The following is an 18,081-nucleotide window of genomic DNA, read 5'->3' as shown; positions in this document are numbered from 1 at the left end:
GAAGGAAGGTGTGTGTATGCCCAGCAAGTGTTGTGCAGACCCCAAATTCTCTGAATTCACAGCCTCTCCATGTGTAAATAAGTATTCCTATTTCACAGAATGCTGCTTCCTGCATATGCTGTTATCACCCATAAAAGGATTTTTTTAGGTACTCCTATTTCACTGTTATTTTTTTAACTACAGCACTTTCGACAAAGTCAAACACAAACTTTTAACTGTATTGGAATTAAGATTGCTTATGCAGCCTTAATGGGAAATCTGTAGGAGTACCTAATAATGTGAACATACATTACTCTTGAATGCCACTGAACCCCACAGGAGAATGTTCTAGAAAAGAAATGCACGTTTATAATTATGTCATGGCCTTGTACCATCCTTTCTTTAAAGTTTAGGCTAGTCACATTTCTTATTACTCCTCATACATAACTTCTAGCTGAACAGTGTAAAAACCTCAAAGACCTGCTCGCCCCTGCCTCAGCCCTTCTCCTCCAATATATCCCCCTCTTCATGCAGAATCACAGAATCATTAAGGTTAGAAAAGACCTTTAAGATCATCAAGTCCCAACCATCAACTCAACACCACCATGCCCACTAAACCATGTCCTGTAGTGTCACATCCACACGTTTTTTGAATACTTCCAGAGATAGTGACTCCACCACCTCCCTGGGCAGCCTGTTCCAATGCTTGACCACTCTCTCCGTAAAGAAATTTTTCCAAATATCTCATCTAAACCTCCCTTGGCGCAACTTGAGGCCATTTCCTCTCATCCTATCACTACTGAGTTGGGAGAAGAGACCAACACCCACCCCACCACAACCCCCTTTTCAAGTAGTTGTACAGAGTGAGAAGGTCTCCCCTCAGCCTCCTCTTCTCCAGACTGAACCACCCCAGTTCCCTCAGCCACTCCCGCTAAGACTTGTGCTCCAGACCCCTCACCAGCTTCACTGCCCGTCTCTGGACACGCTCCAGCACCTCAAAGTTGTTCTTGTAGTGAGGGGCCCAAAACTGAACACAGGATTCGAGACCCTCTTCTTCTTGTCCATGAAGCCCTTTATTCCCATGTAAATCAACAGACAGGATCACATAAAGAAACATTCTTCTAGCTGACAGTTTAATTGAAATGAGAGGGCAACAGCAAGTTTAGGCTATACTTTTATTAACAGCTTCAATAAACCAAAGTAGTATTTGGGGTCTTTTTCCTATGCTGTTCAAACTTGAGGTGCTGAATTCTCATTATCTTGTTTCTTGTTATATAGAATTAAGCAACTCCAAAGCTTCTTTCTGTACCTGAAAGAAATATAACAAAACAGTGCCAGGTAGTTATAGGCTCTTCTAGCATTACTTACGATGCAAGCACCCAGGCGTTTCACCACAGTTCTGTAAATTTGGAACCCTCCTAAGACTAGTCATTCTTCTTCCTGTAGTTCAAGATGCTCAACACTTAAAACATGAATGGGAATAAAACCACTTATGCCTGTGTCTTCAGTGTAAATCACTTAATATATGTAATAAGTTTATTTGTGTTGAATACAGATGATTAGCTCTTGGGACTTGCTGTAGTCCAGTAGTAGCAGGTAGCAAGTTGTCCTATTTCTAACCGTAACCCACCTATGGTTTTCATAACTCTGGATAGTAGCTAAGGAAGTACAAGAAGATTGTTTCTGAGACTCCCTTTGCCTAGGTATTCTGGGTAAAATGTAATAAAATTTGAATACGACTTCTAACATCTACAAAACAAAACAAGCTTCTGGCCCTGATGGAGCAAGCAGTGCAGGCAATGTAAGCCAGATAACTGTAGATACTCGGAGGTAAAAAATGTTCGGAAAAACCTACTCCTGCCTACCTCTGCCAAATGCAGAGACAAGAATTCCAATTTCTTTGCACAGGCCAGTTTCCGTCTTACTGGACTACCAAGTCTAGTTCCCAGTGCATTTTGCATCTTCACCCAGAGGGAGAATACCACCTCTCGCAGTTTAGCAGCTCTGCACTTGGAAACAGATGTTTGTACCAGGAGGCCAAGCACTGCTGCAATACTAAGTGGCTACCGCACAAAAATCACTAGTGACTCCTTTTGCGTGGGATCTAGAGAAAGGGAAGCTTTTGTAATCGCTGGTTTCACCGGTGCCTCCAGCTACTAATAACTGTCAGGAGAATGGACCAACTTCATACAGACCTTTAATACCACAAATTCCTATACATTTTGCAAAGCAGTAGAGGAATGGAATTTTGGCTTGTGTTTCTACTGAAAGATGTTACTGATAGAACTCAGTTTTGGGAGAAACAGTTCGAGCCTTACTAGAGAATCTACAGAGGGAAACCCAAATAGTGTTTTTTCTGAGGTGTGAAGTGCAGAATCCTACCAAAGTATTTCTTACATTTAGGACATTCAGAATGTCACAACATATTTGGATGTTTTCTGTAACAGTTAAAGCATTTCACATTGCAGCTAAATGGATTAGAAGTCAATCAACCATACAAAAAATCAGTTGGAAATCAGGCTTTGAGAGTCCTGATGCTGACAGGATTGTTTTTATGGAAGGTAACTGCAGCTGCTGTGGTTTATACTGGATGCATACAGTATTAGGTCTGAACAAGTCTAATGGATTACCCTCCTGGAAGGACTCTGTATGTATTTAGGTAGGAAGCAGATGCCTACCCATCCAAACCAGGATCCTTCTGAGCAGTTCAAAAGGATAATTAAGTGCCTCCATGTCACCTAGCACTGGAGATTTCCTGTCAAAGATACATTTGCTTCCATTTGTCTCAATTCAGATAGTCTGAATCTCTCCCTTGGGGCCTGGAAAGGACTGCAATGTTATGTTTTATAGATCTAGAAAGTTTTTCATACATCCATGCTTTTTTATTCCTCCTACTCATGTGGTTTAGCTCTTCTACACTATGATTTCTACCTTTTCAGTTTTAAGCAGGTAAGTGCTCACATAGACATAGGTTAGCTCAGGTGTGTCTGTCTTAACTTCAACAACTAATTAAGGGTGGGTTGTTGTTAGCACTACAAAAAGATCATGAAGAAGAAAGCATCACAGTTCTTTATTATAAACAGAATTTTTCCCATTTGCATTCAGAGGAAGTTACCAACATACCAGAATTTCTTGGTGTCTGGATGTGATCCTGGAATATAGCTGCCGAACTACAATTTACTCTGAGTTAACTTTAAAAAACATTCCGCTGCCATAATGTCACACATGTTGGTTACAATTCTTAATTTCCTACCTGTTTGTCCTCTTCGGTATGCGCGGGATAATCCTTCGCTTTGCTTAACCACAGAAGAGCCATCTTTTTATTGTTTAGCTTCAAGTATGTCTTCCCCAAAAAGAGCAAATTTTTGCTGTAGAAATTTGGGTCAGCTGTATAGAGACAGGAGAAAAGCTTTGAATGAGAATGAGCAGCAGACTATCAAAGGCATGATATAGTATCACTCCTTGAAATACTTATTTCATAAAAGATGAATAGTATTTTGGCTTTGTATCAGAAGGAAGCCAATGTAAAACTTTCACTTGCTAGATTTTGGTCTCGCATACAGTTACATTAGCTCGCGGCTTGTTAGTTCATATACTAAATGAAACGAGATTCCTCACAAAGATGCATTAAGCTCACTGCTTTGTTAACAGCTTTGCTTTGCAGATTCTGTGCTTTTCTGGACCTAGTAGGTGCAACATGCAATGCAACCAGCTTAGCAAGGATAGGCAAGGAAATAAAGGGTACATTTCCTAGCTTCAGACCACACATACAGGTATTAGCTTTTGCTACACACGAAGAAAACATAAAACTGTTTGTACCCACATTTAACTTCTTTTAAGGAGAGATTTAAGAAGTTGCTTTTTTAAAGCATGCTTTGACTATCAATCATTATTAAAGACTAGTCTTGCCTACTGTTCTTAGTTGTAACACAAGCTTTCTCTGCTGCTGGACCTAAGGTCAGGATTCAAAATGCTGGTAATCAAATTTTATAGTTCTTGTGCAATAGTAAAAAACGTATTCAAAGACAGGTAAATCCCTGGTTGAGGAAAGAGCGTAGTTTGGTAACTATGACAGAGGCGGACAGCAGTGGTATTGCCTGTTCCTATGTCCTCTTTTAGCAGGTGGACACACTGCCGGCTATAGTCCAGGATATACAGTAGTTTCAGTAAAAAGCTCCAACTGTGTTCATGATTGGCATACTAGTCTGTTAAAACTGGAGTGACTTTACGTGTACATAGAAAATGGATATGCAAACATGAGCTATAATAATACTTTCAGAATTGCTGCAATACTTGCTAGATTTTTTTTTAGTTATTGACTCTATTATTCTGTTCTTACACTTCATAGAATCACAGCATCATTTAGCTTGGAAAAGATCCTTAAGATCAAGTCCAACAGCAAACTTAACACTACCAAGCCCACCACTGAACCATGTCCCTAAGTGCCACACCTACATGTCTCTTAAACACCTCCAGGGATGGTGACTCAACCACTTCCCTGGGCAGCCTCTTCCAATGCTTGACAACCCATTCAGTGAAGAAATTTTTGCTAATATCCAATCTAAACCTTGAGGCCATTTCCTCTTGTCCTGTTGCTGGTTACTTGGGAGAAGAGACCAGCACCCTTGTCGCCACAACCCCTTTCAGGTAGCTGTAGAGAGCGATAAGGTCTCCCCTCAGCCTCCTCTTCTCCAGACTAAACAACTCCAGTTCCCTCAGCCGCTCCTCATAAGACTTGTTCTCCAGACCCTTCACCAGCTTCATTGCCCTTCTCTGGACACGCTCCAGCAACTCAATGTCCTTCTTGTAGTGAGGGGCCCAGAACTGAACACAGTATTCAAGGTGTGGCAAATTCCAGCAAGCAAAGTTCACAGCTGTACAAAAGGATACAGAGCTTGGCCCACTAAGATCAGTCAAGAAAACCAGTTAAAAAAATTACGTGAAATACAGGTGTATTTATATGGAGGTAGTTGCAGGCAAATTTTGAGATTAAGTCCATCATTCCAGTTCACAGCTGCATTATTTGACAACCAGGGGAAGATACACAATGAACTTTTCCTTTAAACTTCACTGATCTGAATATATACAGGTCTTTCATAGACTACTGTTTTCCCTTGTCTGCCTTTGTCTGCCTTTATCTTGCAGCTAGTCAGTTTTGCTTGTTTCCTCTCTCTTGGAGAAATAATGGGTCCATATTTTCTTTTACATGTGGACAGTTTTACTGCCAGTTAGATTGGCACTCTGATCCAAATAGCTTCTGAAATAATAAAGAGTGTGCTTTCTCTGTTGTTCTACTTAGAATACAGAGGACTTATGATCTTCAAGAAAATTTAGAAAAAGTGTCATAAAATTCCCTTTTTTGCTTGCTTCTTCCCCTGGCATTCCAGTTGAATGCCTTGGGGAAGAGTGCTTTGTCACTAAATAAAGGTGCAAATTTCACTTTAATACTTACTCCAAAAAACAGACTTACAATACACTCTAATAATAATAGTAAGTGTGTAACATGCTTTGAGTACCTCTGATGAAATATTCCAATGTTGAGTAGCACAGCAGCTTGATATGCTTATCAGCAGATAATATGCAATTAAGATAAAACCAAAAGCTAGTCATGTATTGCAAGTCATCATTCATAAAAAACATACTATTCAGTCCAAAAAAGCTAGAAGTATTACCTTCCTCTGCCATGTGGAAGTAATGAAGAGCCTGCAAAAGATAAGGTTGTCGTCTTTAAAATGGAGAATAAACTGACCGCTGTCGTCAAACTAAACCCTTATGTGCATGCTTGACATAGCTCAAGAAAGACTTCCTGTCCATGATCTTATTTTTATTAATTCAGTATGCTACTGATGGTTCTCATTCACTGTACAATCAGACCTGACATCTCAACAGAACTAGTACTTACCAACTATTCCCCTGCAACTTCCTCCATAAGTACAGTACCTCATATTTGTCCCTAGCAAATTGGATGGTGTTTTTCCAGACTTCAACTTGTCAAGATCATTTTGAATTTTATTTCTACCTTCCAGCCTATTGACAGTTTTCCCCTGGCCAGTTCTCATGTATAAAGTTAATAGATGAAACAAATCTTATTATTCAGGTCATTAATGTTGACAAATATTTCAGGGAGTACTGGTTCCTACAGAGCACCAGTTAGTATCCTCTTACTTGAGAATAAACCTTTAGGAAATCTGTGTGCATTTTTCAACTAGTTTCCCATCCTGCACATCAGAAATTTCAGTCCATTCCTACCTCTTCTGATGTTACTAGCTGGAGGGAAAATACTGTCAGAGAACTTAGAAGTGCAGATGTATCCACAACACAAATTTTGTATTGAAACTGCAGCAGTCTTATTTTCTGCAGCTTCTGGGACAAGTTTGCTTCTTCACCCACTTTCAATGCTTCAGAACTTGATGCTGGGACTGGCATGACTCTGCAGTATTCAAAATCCTGGCTGACACTTTGTATTCTTTGAGAGTGACTTTCAGCAAAACTTAGAAGCTTGACATTCCATTAAAAAGTTTATTTCTTTTTCAATCAGAGCTTAAATTGCTTTCTGTGTAAGAGCAAGCAGCCTTCTACAGTTACTTTCTAGCGACTCCTGCCCACCCTACCTTAAAAGAACAAAACATAATGGGTCAGTCACTGGTTGATCTAAAAAACAACAACAAAAAATTATAATAGCTACAGCAAACCTTCCTATTACAATTTAATTTTCAAGTTTCTATGTACAAGTGTTTAAGTAAGATGCATACTGTGTTAGACACCCTAGAAGATACACATCTGGACAGTATGTTTTAGGGTGTATGACAGTAGGAATTTTCATAGCAAAAATTAACAAAAATACTTTCAGTTGAAAAAAACCACACCATATGTAGCCAGGGGATCAGAAGGTATCTGCAATAGATCACAACAGTAAATACGAACTAAGTTACATATAGCTTGTTATTTTCTGCTGCACAAACTACATTAAATAATTTTCACTATTCTGTGTGTTTTTCAGCTACAGCTGAAAAAAATTAAAGATTTTTATGTTTCTAGATATCCTTCACTCTCCTGTTATATTATTTCATTAATGACAGTTGTAAACTCGCAAGTCCATGCTTATTCTATAAGCAGAGGTCATCTTTGCCAGGAAAATTAGTAAAACTATATCAGCAGCTTTGTGGGGGGAATAATAATCTGTGAAACATTTTCATATTGTACCTCTTGAAATGTGGAGGTTGGTGGTGTGGCAAATAGTGTTGCAGCTATTTTTCTTTGGTACCATGGCATTTCAGCAAAGGAGTAACACCTGGAGCAAAAGGAAACATTTGTATATACCCTTCACATTTTTATCTTAGTTTCAAGCAACTTTCTCATACCTTGGATATCATAACTGTTGTTTCCAAGAGTCACAACAACTCCAGCCACATTGCAATTTCTATAAGCCAGTTTTTATAACTGTACAACAAAAGAGCAAGATGTTTGAAGTTGCTGTGTAGCTGTACTAAGGAAGTTTTGGTGTGTCTTTTACTGGGTACTGCTATTATATTAGACAAAACTGCAGACAGTTACTAACCATGAGACAGCTTTTGAGCTTGAATTATTTTAACGATTTATGTGTATTTGATACTGTTCTAATACATCTGCAAAAACAGGGCAAAACTAAGTAATGTCATTGCCTTACCTCAACATTACCTTGGTTTTCTCAATTATTAATATAAAGGAGATCTGCAGTACATTCCTGAAAGACTGTTATCTATAAGAATGAAAATAAACCCAAGAATCAAACTACTGTGTTCTAGGCTCGGCCATTCTACAAAGATAATCAGTCACCTATCTTAGAGATGCTGAAAAGATTAAACATTTGTTAAATACTTCAAATACACACAACATTCCAGGTGTGTTAAACAACGCTATTCACTTTATTACCTCCCACAATGAGTATAAAAATATTCTTCACTGTGTAAAATTGAGCACTCGGGAAGAGGTGAAAAATTAATAAATGCAAATACAGAAGTGCTCAGAGGAAAGAGGGGTAAGGCATGGAATACACAGTGTGATCTGAAATTCTGCCATCAGACATGCCTTATCAGAAATGACAATAAAAGAGGTTCAATCCAGGATAGACTAGAAAGGTGAAAAATCCTCAAGAATTGGCTGAATCCCAGTTTCAGATGAAATCCCAGATGCTCTGGGATTCAATAATGAGTTTATTTAAGTACACAATATGGGGATATTATAGCATGAAAAGAAATCTCATATTTCTGATGTTCTCTAATTTTCCTTAGGAACAACGTCTTAAGTACTTTCCAGAACAGGCTTCGTATCTCAAAACTGACCTTGAGGCTCATTCAGATGGTAGCATATGCTTCTGTTTAAAAATCTGGACTATTGTTAAGTCACATGGGAATGAGTGTTGGATGCTGAAAAACTGAAGTACGTTTGTAAACTAATAAACTCTGGAGCAGTAGATTGAAGTTTACTCTGATACTTAAGAGTCCAGAAAAGACATAGAGAAGGTGGCTGTGTTTTTAGTATGTTTGTTTTTTAAGCTACAAATACATTGGCTTTATTTATTTTCAACCTCTCAGTCTTACAGTAGAGATTTCCTGTAAAACAATGCTTTGGTCTCTTTCATATAACCAGAAATGCTGTCTAGTCTCTTCACTAACACATAAAAGATACTACTTTCACACACACCACTTCCACAGAATACCGTGGTTAGTATGGAAAGTTGTATTTCCAGTCCTTCGCCTGCTGTGTAACAGTAATTCTTAGTAACAATTTCACTGAGCAATAAATTAAATTTCAGAGATTTTTGTTAATGCATATGTATAAGCTACCTTTACTTAAATGTAACTTTTAAAATACAGTATCATGACAGATAACAACATAATTATTTGAGGAACACATATCACTTTTGATAGCTTTCCACTATACACAGATTGTATTAGGTCGCAGCCATCACTGAAATTCAATGTAAATTCAGCATTGAGTTTTGTCTTCAGTCACACCAGTAGAACAAAATGAGTAGTACTCACAGTCTCTGATGTCTGCTATGGAAACATGTAAAATGAGTTTTTAATAGTTCCATAGAGTAAAACAAACAAATTGAATGAACAATTATTTTTCATCTTTTTTAACTGTGTAAGAATTAAGAGTCACACTTTAAAAGGCATGATGTCCTATACGCGTTCAATAGGTTTTCATGTTTACATCAATTAACTACAAGCCACTGAATTATTCCAAGCATTTTTGCAATTCCTATAAGACATTTTATATTCTGGCATTTTTCTTTGCCACATGCTAACTTTTGTTTGAAAATACTCCTTACCAAATGCCTATAAGATGAATTGTTGTAGCATCCTTTGGATTCAGTTCAATGGCTCTCTAGTGAGAGGGGGAAAAAAAGACAAGATCTAAAAAGTTGTTCTGCAATATTTGGATTAAAAGACATTAAAAAAAGTAGACTTGTTATCCTACTGTTAATTAAACCAGATTAACAGTGTGTAGAATGTCAAGGCGATACAGCATTTATTCAGTGCACAACTGAATCGGCTCACCTCCAAAACACTAAAGACACTGACAGATTTCTAGGCACTTCTGTTTAGTAGGTCATTACAAGTTTCACATGAGACTTGGCAAGTTCAGATCTTGATATAATTTCTGGTGATATAAAATTAGTAGTCCTTTATCTTCTCCGCTATTTGTCCTTCACTGCTACACAATCCACAGTTAAAAGGACAGCCACACATCCATTTCTCAATAGCACAGTTACCTTTTATCTAGTCCTAAGAGGTGTCAAAAGCACTTTAGCTATTTCAAGACTCTCTTCTATAGGGACTTAGTTTACTGCAGGAGATAATTTGTACTCCTTGTTGCTGGGGCATTCAGGACTGTCACAATAACCCAAAAAAGGAAGTGTCACCAGGAGATTTGCAAGTTTTCATAAGAAAACAGCTCACAACTCTCACACAATCTATATACTGGATGCATTAATGCTATCATATGCAAAAAACTGTTTACATTACCTGGAAGTGCTCTTTGATAATGACGGCATTTCCAATTTTAGTCTTGATTCCTTCAAAATCTCCAACATCACTGAGGCAAATTGCATACCACTGTAATTCAAAGAACAAAAAGAAAACATATAATACAGCACTATGGCTATTAATAGTAAATTAAAAAAACCCCAAAAACTAAAAACAGAACAGCTGCCGCCACCACCTCTAACAACAACAAACAGCTCAGGCAGCATCACAGCAACGTGCTGGTCTGCATGCATAAGGAAATCAATGTCCTCCTCTTACCCAAGATGAAAACACAATTGACTATACTTTGGAACCTCTCTGCCAGTGAAAGAAGCAGCACAAAAAAAGAGCAGAACAAAGCCAGAGCCTGAAGTTTTTCCAGTGAAACTCTACAGACTACTATGTGCCCAGAAACAGCATGCTCAATGTGGGGCATGGACAACATTTTTAAGGCTACATCAGAGAAGGATGAGCTGATTACATCAGCTGTAATCAACCTCATCAGTCATCTCTTTCCATGGTCCTGCATATATTTAACCAGTTCCTGTTTCCTGTATACAGGAAATTTAGCTGCAAAAGTCTGAACATTGATTTTCCAAAACAGTCAGGAAGAATTAGAAGTCTCACTCATTCTCAGCTGAAAACTTAAGTTATGTTGATGTTTGCTGAGACAGCACAAATGACATTTGTTCCAGTTTCTACTGGCAGAAATCAAAGAACACAATTTCAGTTAAGTTGTTTTGTATGGCTCACCTTGTGCGCTGCAAAATTTGATTCATTTTTTTCAAGTGCCTTTTTTGCATACTCAAAGGCTTCATATGCCAGTTGTCTTTTCTCCTCTGCAGAAGTACTACTAAGCTGAGCTAGATCTCGTGATGCCCGTGCCAGCCGCCATAACAATTCTGCGTCATCACTAGTTATGAACAGAAACACTAACGTTTTAAAGCAATAATGGAAACAAACCAAGAAAAGATGTTAAACAAGTCTTTCAATATGTATCTCAAGTGGGTGATAAGACAATAGCATTATCATCTGTCATTCTGTAGAGCCCCAAGGTAAAAAGCAACAAATGCAAGCCCTCCATTATAGACTGTCGGACGATACCTTTGTTCTGCCATTCTGGTCTGTGAAGCAAAAGTATCTGTATGAAAGTGACTTTTTTTCTAAAAAAAGATGCAGATTTAAAAACCCCAAAAGTACCATGCAAAACACCATACGGAAAACAAGGACTACTTTGTTCTTAGCTAGATGGTATTTCTTCCAGCATTCCACTGATTTGATATTAAAGTTTACTAGGAATGTTTAAAATATTATGCATCTTTTTCTCTATAATTGTACCTAAATAATGGAATTCTTCCTAGAACACAGTGAAAAAAACAGGTTAGCCATACCCCCACCACATAAAGCTGTACGTTTATATATTTATTTATATCACTATCAAATGGTGTATGGTATGTTATAGCCAAAAGATAAGGGATTTTAAGTTTTAATATTTTGTTAACATACTGTTTTGAAACACTACTTGCACTTTACTATACTTTTACCTAACTACTGTTTTAATTTTGGCTATTTTAATGGAGACTTTAATATTAAATTTAAGTTTAGAAAGTCTTTCAGAGGTTCTGGCTGTGTGGCTATAAAACTCTCCACCCAACAGGAATACTGAGGTCAAAACAGAGTCACAGAATCACAGAATCACAGAATCACAGAATCACAGAATCACAGAATTCTGTGATTCTGTTAATTGCAGGAGGACTGCCGCACTGTGAGCAGTGACTCAGTTTTACTCCATATAAGAAAACTGGCTTTTATTGATATTCTGAGTTTAGCAATAACTTCTGTATGCTTTTTAATATTTTTGGTTTCTGGTAGTTTTGACCTCAGTATTCCTGTTGGGTGGAGAGTTTTATAGCCACACAGCCAGAACCTCTGAAAGACTTTCTAAACTTAAATTTAATATTAAAGTCTCCATTAAAATAGCCAAAATTAACACCGTAGTTGTTATAGCAGACCCATTTTTCGGCCAAGTCACAAAAATGTTAAGTATTGCTACCGGAATCATTACTCCTCACAGAATAATTAGCATTGTTATACACCTAGTAGCAAGCTTACACCTTGCTTAAGACATGGTGTCCCTTACAGGCTAGGAAGGACCTTCATGTAACTTCCCAGGCTATATACTTGCACCCCGGCAAGAACAAGAAGGGGAAAAAAAAAAAACCTGAAAACTACTGAAAACAACTGAACAATTGATTTCCTCCAGAAATGTTCTATAGGTGAGATGCCCTGTCTTCTCCAAAGGACTGGATTTTTCAGTTTGCAATGCATTTTCTGCTTTTTCCTTAAACAGCTTGTCCCGGTTTGCTTATCAATAATGTTTTGTGCAACTAAAACATAACTACATGAGTAAGGAGCTTTTTTGTTCAGACTCGAATCCTAATATGAGACAAATGAAAACAGAAAAAACAGATGGTCAGCAATAAAAAAAGAAATGAAACAGAGACTCTCAAAAGTTTTCAACACCAGAATTCTAGGTACTGTGATCATTTAGTAATGTATAGACACATTATGAGTTTTTGCATTGTATTTTAAAGGATTCTTGGAGTAACAAACCAAACAAGCAAAAAAGCCCTACTTTGCAGGACTCAAAAATTTGAATGTTATCCCTCACCACCTACCAGCTACCACTTTTCTTCATTCATTTTTCCATCAGGAGGAAAAAGATCAAGAGTCCTTTTTTCCTACTTACCTAAGGATGAAAGCAAGGTTCTCCAGCATACCACAATGAGAACAGAAGAGCACAGAAAAGTAGTCACAGTAATGTCTCAACGTACCTATTTTTATGCTGAACCAGCAACCGATGCAGCTTTTCAGTTTCTCCACTCCCATACAAGTAGTCTGCTTGCTCTATAACTTCTTCCACTTAAGAAGGAATTAAAATTGTGGAAACAGAAGAACAGATGACATGTAAGTAGGACGTTATAGCATGAACAAAACATTTTAGAGCAAGACAACCTAGCTGAAACACAAAGAATAAATAATGCAGTTCCTTCTTGGGCCATTGTTCCAAACAACTTACACAGCAGGATTGGATAAGCTACATTTATAGTGAACAACTATGAAAAGACACAGTGCTGAATATATGCCTCTTTCATGGAACGACAAAACAGCTTTCAGTAACAGAGCTTTGGATGCTTAATGGATTTAACATTCAAAACTGTCTTCTGTAATGCATCAGACTACTAGAAGCAATTTGTTTTCTTCCTTGTGAAAATGGCAGAAAAGAAAAAAAAAGAAGTATGAAAAATATGACCAGGAAAGCAAGTGCAGTAGAGATGTGAGTAACAAAGCCCCTTCATTAGGATATGTACCAAAATTAAATCTAACAATAATAATGAAAAAAAAAAAAATTTCTTCATTTGCAGTATGGTTCCATAGTTTTGCCAGATTTATTTTTAATCACTGCAGATTAAGTGGGTTCCCATTACCTTACTCGTCAAGCCAAAATGAAACCTTGCTCAAAGGTTTTCTGACTCAAATCCTTAGGATTTTCACAAACAGGACTCCAAAAAATACAGTTCATCTACTGAAACCTTTATATGTTCAAGATACTAAAAGCAAAAATACTTTGAAAAATCAGAATTGGCTTTCTAGAGTATCAATTTATAAACAAAGTACCCATTGTTCTTATGATACTTTAATTCTTTTTCTACAGAATACTTTAAAAATCCCTGACAACAGAAACGGGGGAGTACAATTTCCACAACTGGAAATATAATAATATATAATATTATATTGCACGATATAATATTATATATATATTTAAATACTACATGTATATAGTACATAGAACAGCATACCAGAAACAGAAATATCAAACACCACGCAATACAGGATTCAAGCATGAGAACACATGGAATTAGGAGGAAAAATACCCAAAGGGAAAGAGGTAGAATATTCTGTTGAAGTACGTAACTGTACAGGAGAAGAACAAAATCCAAGTTTAGTCTTCTGCCAACATTAAAACATGAAAAAATTACCTTTTAATTCAGAAGCCTTGTCTAATTTCTTACAGAACTTTCAGCTATGCTTATTGTCTCTTTGGTATTACTCCTGGATTTGTGATGAAACTTCTAAGTCAAAACATAAGCTCTATCCTGCCCACTTCGTAAAAATTCATGTTTATAAGCTTTCTTTTTTGAAATTATCTACTGAACACAGTAGTTATGTTTCACAGTAGGACAGTTTTACTTAAAGAAAGAAACACTGAAGGCTACTAAACACAAAAGCCCCCTTTTCAGCTTAAAAAGATCCTAGAATATAAATCAGTGAAGATTAGGAGAGCATTCTGGATAATTTTTAACCCTGCCATCTCTAAATACCTTTTATCAACCATTTCAAAGATAAGATAATGGTCTACATGGACTTTGGATTTTAGTGTCTAAGATTAGGTTCATGGTACATCTTCAGTATTATCTTCAGTTTGGTTGTAGTAGAGAATTCCTGAACACCACTAACATATCTAATGACTAAATCCTCAGAACTCAAACTTCTGAACTCATTTCCCACCAGGTGTTTTATATAAATTATTAGACTTTTATTTCTTTAAGAGTATTTTTCAGGTATTTCTTTTTTACTCTTATTTTCACCCTATCTTCTACCTGTCTTGCACAGAAAGCATACTAATATTGCTTTTTTTGGCAAGGTAAATGCCAGATTCAAGTGAGAGCACTAAAAAAGACCAGAGGCAACTAAGTAGTGTTATTTATGTTCCTCCTGCAAAAATTTTCTTATCTGTGTACTGAGTAGCTATCTTAAATCTATTCACTGAAGCTCCTTCTATTACATCAAATGAAGCAGCAGCTCTTACCCGTTCAAAAGTCCATCGTCTAAATTTTTATTTCTATAAGCATAAACATCTAACATGTTCCTCTCTCTGAGACACAGAGAAACAGGTTATCTGAACTACCTACTATCTAATCTACACAGTAAGCATACATTTAAACTAAGCTCATTCTCCGGTCAGTTAGGCTTACTTCCAAAACCCTTAATTTGCCATGTAATAGACAAGTTCTAAGTCTGCAACAACATCCCCTTTTAAGATAATGTTACTTTTCTTCCAGCAGTAAGACTATCTTTATTCAGATATTGAAAAGGACATTTTATCACTTGTTCTACTCTTTTCTGGTAGGTAAACCAAGGCTTTTCTTCCCCTTTTTCAATATGGCAAAAATATGAGACATTTCTCAATTCTATGTGAAATGCAATCTCAGTGCTGCTTGACTAGATTAAATAGGAATTGCACTGTGATCATATTGAAAATCTGAACTAAGATTTCTAGAAACTGATTAAGGTTTGGTCTGTATTCCTAACTGAACCATATCTTTCTCAGTAAGTTATTTAAACCTTGGGCAACAAGTTTGGCATCATACAGCTTGTGCATGTGTTATATCCTAGACAGGATGAACTACTAGATCTGCTTTCAGTGGCACTTGAAAGAATCCCTTGTTAAAATGCCACAAGACTACCCTGAACCCATTCAAAAGCATCCTGACATGGAAATACACTGCATGCAGTCTTAATGCAGAAAATCACAAGCATTACACCATTTTCCTATATAATTCTGGCACCAAAAATTTTAAGTTTGGAATTAGAATAACCTAAGCACATCAAACTTTGAAAATATTACCTTTGAAGCTTGCGTGAACCTCAGGAAAGACAGTAATTAGCTTGTGAGCTTCATAAACCAAAAAGGACGCTGTCGAGAGTGCAACCCCCCTTTGAAGGCTTTTTCTAAGCACCTGCATGGGATCATAAGATATGTATTAATAAACATTATCACTCTGAGCTAATGTATTTCTCATCTCTAGCACTGGTTATATTTAAGATTCTGACCAGAGAGAAGACTTTTAAAAGTTAAAAAAACCTTCATAAGCAAAAACCACCACATTGGTGGTTGTCAAGAGGGTATTTTAAGTTTTCTCAACAGAAGCTCATAATTACACTTTAAAAAATGAACAGAGCACTAGACTGAAAATAAACCATAAAATATGGAGCAAACACAAGGTAAGAACCAAACCCAGCAAACTCATGTTTTTCAAATGAGCACAGGGACGCCAGCTTTGGCAAAAATAAACCAGCTATGTCCCACTGTGAAGGGATTTGAGAGCAGCCCTGCTGAGAAGGCCTTGGGGGTACTGGTGGATGAAAAGCTGGACATGACCCGGCAATGTGCACTCATAGCCCAGAAGCCCAACCATATCCTGGGCTGCACCCAAAAAAGCATGGCCAGCAGGTCAAGGGAGGCGATTCTGCCCCTCCACTCCGCTCTGGTGTGACCCCACCAGGAGTCCTGCATCCAGCTCCGGAGCCCTCAGCACAGAAAACACATGGACCTGTTGGAGCAGGTCCAGAGGAGGGTCACCAAAATGATCCGAGGGATGGAACACCTCTCCTATGACAGGCTGAGAGACTTGGGGTTGTTCAGCCTAGAGAAGAGAAGGCTCCAGGGAGACTTTGCAGCCTTCCAGTACTTAAAGGGGGCCTATGAGAAAGATGGGGACAGACTTTTCAGCAGGGCCTTCTGCCATAAGAGAAGGGGTAATGATTTTAAACTAAATGAGGGCAGATTTAGACTAGACATTTTTCCCAACGAGGGTGGTGAAGCACTGGCACAGGCTGCCCAGAGAGGTGGTGGCTGCCCCATCCCTGGAAACATCAAGGTCAGGTTGGATGGGGCTCTGAGCAACCTGATCTAGTTGAAGATGGACATCTGCAGGAGGGTTGGACTAGATGAGCTTAAAAGGTCCCTTCCAACCCAAACTATTCTACGACTCTACGATGCCGGAGTCCCCACAACTGCCCCCTCCCGCCTCCCGCCGGCTGAGAGACCCCGGGGAGGGCTAGCGGCGGCCACAGGCCCGTGAGAAGACCCTGGAAGCGGCGCCACACCCGACGCCCACCCACAGCAGCAACTCGGCTACCTCGCTCCTGCCGGCGCCGCGGCTAGCACCGGGCGCCCCCCGGCCGCACGTCGCGCTACCCGCCTCCCGCCGGAGCAGCCGCCCCAGGCAGGCGGGGCCGCGGCGGAAGGGCCGCGCCAGCACCAGCGCCGCCATGACAGCAGCCATCGACACCAAGCGCCGCCGCCACCGAGCGTCGCCGCCAGCACCGCCTGCCGCCAGCACCACCCCCCGCCAGCGGAGGAACCGGTCCGTCCCCTAGCCCTGTCCGGGCGAGAGGGGAAACAAGGGCAACGGCCACCCGTTCCAAGCGCCAGCCATTACACGACCCCGGGACCCGAGCCACGGCCCAGCCTCAGCCAGGTTACCCCCCGCTTACGGCGGAGGGTGGGTGTGAGGGAGAGGGGGATCTGCGCATGCGCTCTTCGCCCTCGGCGGCCCCGGGGCGGGGCGCGCCCCGTTGGCGTGGGTGTGGCCGCCGCGGGCGCCAGGGGTCCGTAGCTGTCGCTGTGCCGCCGCTGGCCCCAGCAGGTGAGGGCTGCGGCCGGGGGGGTGAGGGGTCGCGGCCGTTCCATGCCGTTGTTCCCGGCGGGACTGGGCATTGTCCGGAGCGCTTGGGGACGGCGGCCCGTCGCCTTGCCGTGGCTCGGGGGCCACTCCTCCGCCCACCTGCCCTCCTGGCCGCGCAGGGCCTGCGTCAGCCCGTTTGCCGCGGGGTTTGCTCCCCCTCCAGCGCGGGGAGAGGGAGTCGATGCTTTCCGCACTTCAGCCCTCCGGCAGGCGAGGGCTGGCGCCTCATAGAGCGGAGAGGCGTGCGGGGCTGGGAGGCCGGGCCGGGGCGGCCGCCCCTCCCCGGCCGCAGGCGGTGGTTGGCGCCGCGGGTGGCCGCTGTCCCAACCGCCTCCTCTTGCGAAACGTCCCCTCAGGTGCCTGGCCCGCTTCCGGCGGCCAGAGGCCCGTGGCGCTCTGTGGGGCCCCGGACACCAGCTTCGGCGGAGCTCGCGGAGTCAGTCGTCCGGTTCGCCGTCCCTCAGGTAGCGGAGCTCGGTGCGGTTAAAGCCGTACGGCGCAACGTTTAAGTCCTGGGTCCCCGTCTCTGTGGCAGTGTAAGACTCCCCTGAGAAGCG

The 18,081-nt window shown here is 40.3% G+C and overlaps 1 protein-coding gene across 1 annotated transcript; it reads right to left on the bottom strand.

Annotated features, from left to right (window-relative positions):
• Positions 1–1,249: 1,249 nt before the first annotated feature.
• RMDN1 (regulator of microtubule dynamics 1) lies at positions 1,250–17,122 on the bottom strand (the record flags this gene model as incomplete). The annotated part of the gene is made up of 10 exons (XM_082014642.1): positions 1,250–1,288; positions 3,233–3,366; positions 5,652–5,682; positions 7,183–7,270; positions 9,296–9,351; positions 9,993–10,082; positions 10,746–10,905; positions 12,827–12,914; positions 15,682–15,793; positions 16,976–17,122. The coding sequence occupies 10 exons, from the start codon at positions 17,120–17,122 to the stop codon at positions 1,250–1,252; spliced, it is 945 nt and encodes a 314-aa protein (XP_081870768.1).
• Between the last annotated feature and the right edge of the window lie 959 nt (positions 17,123–18,081).

Source organism: Phaethon aethereus (assembly GCF_964289735.1).
Source record: "Phaethon aethereus genome assembly, chromosome: 2".
Taxonomy (NCBI): Eukaryota; Metazoa; Chordata; class Aves; order Phaethontiformes; family Phaethontidae; genus Phaethon; species Phaethon aethereus.
Note: the sequence above shows the minus strand (reverse complement) of the source record. Positions and strands in the feature narration are given on the sequence as shown.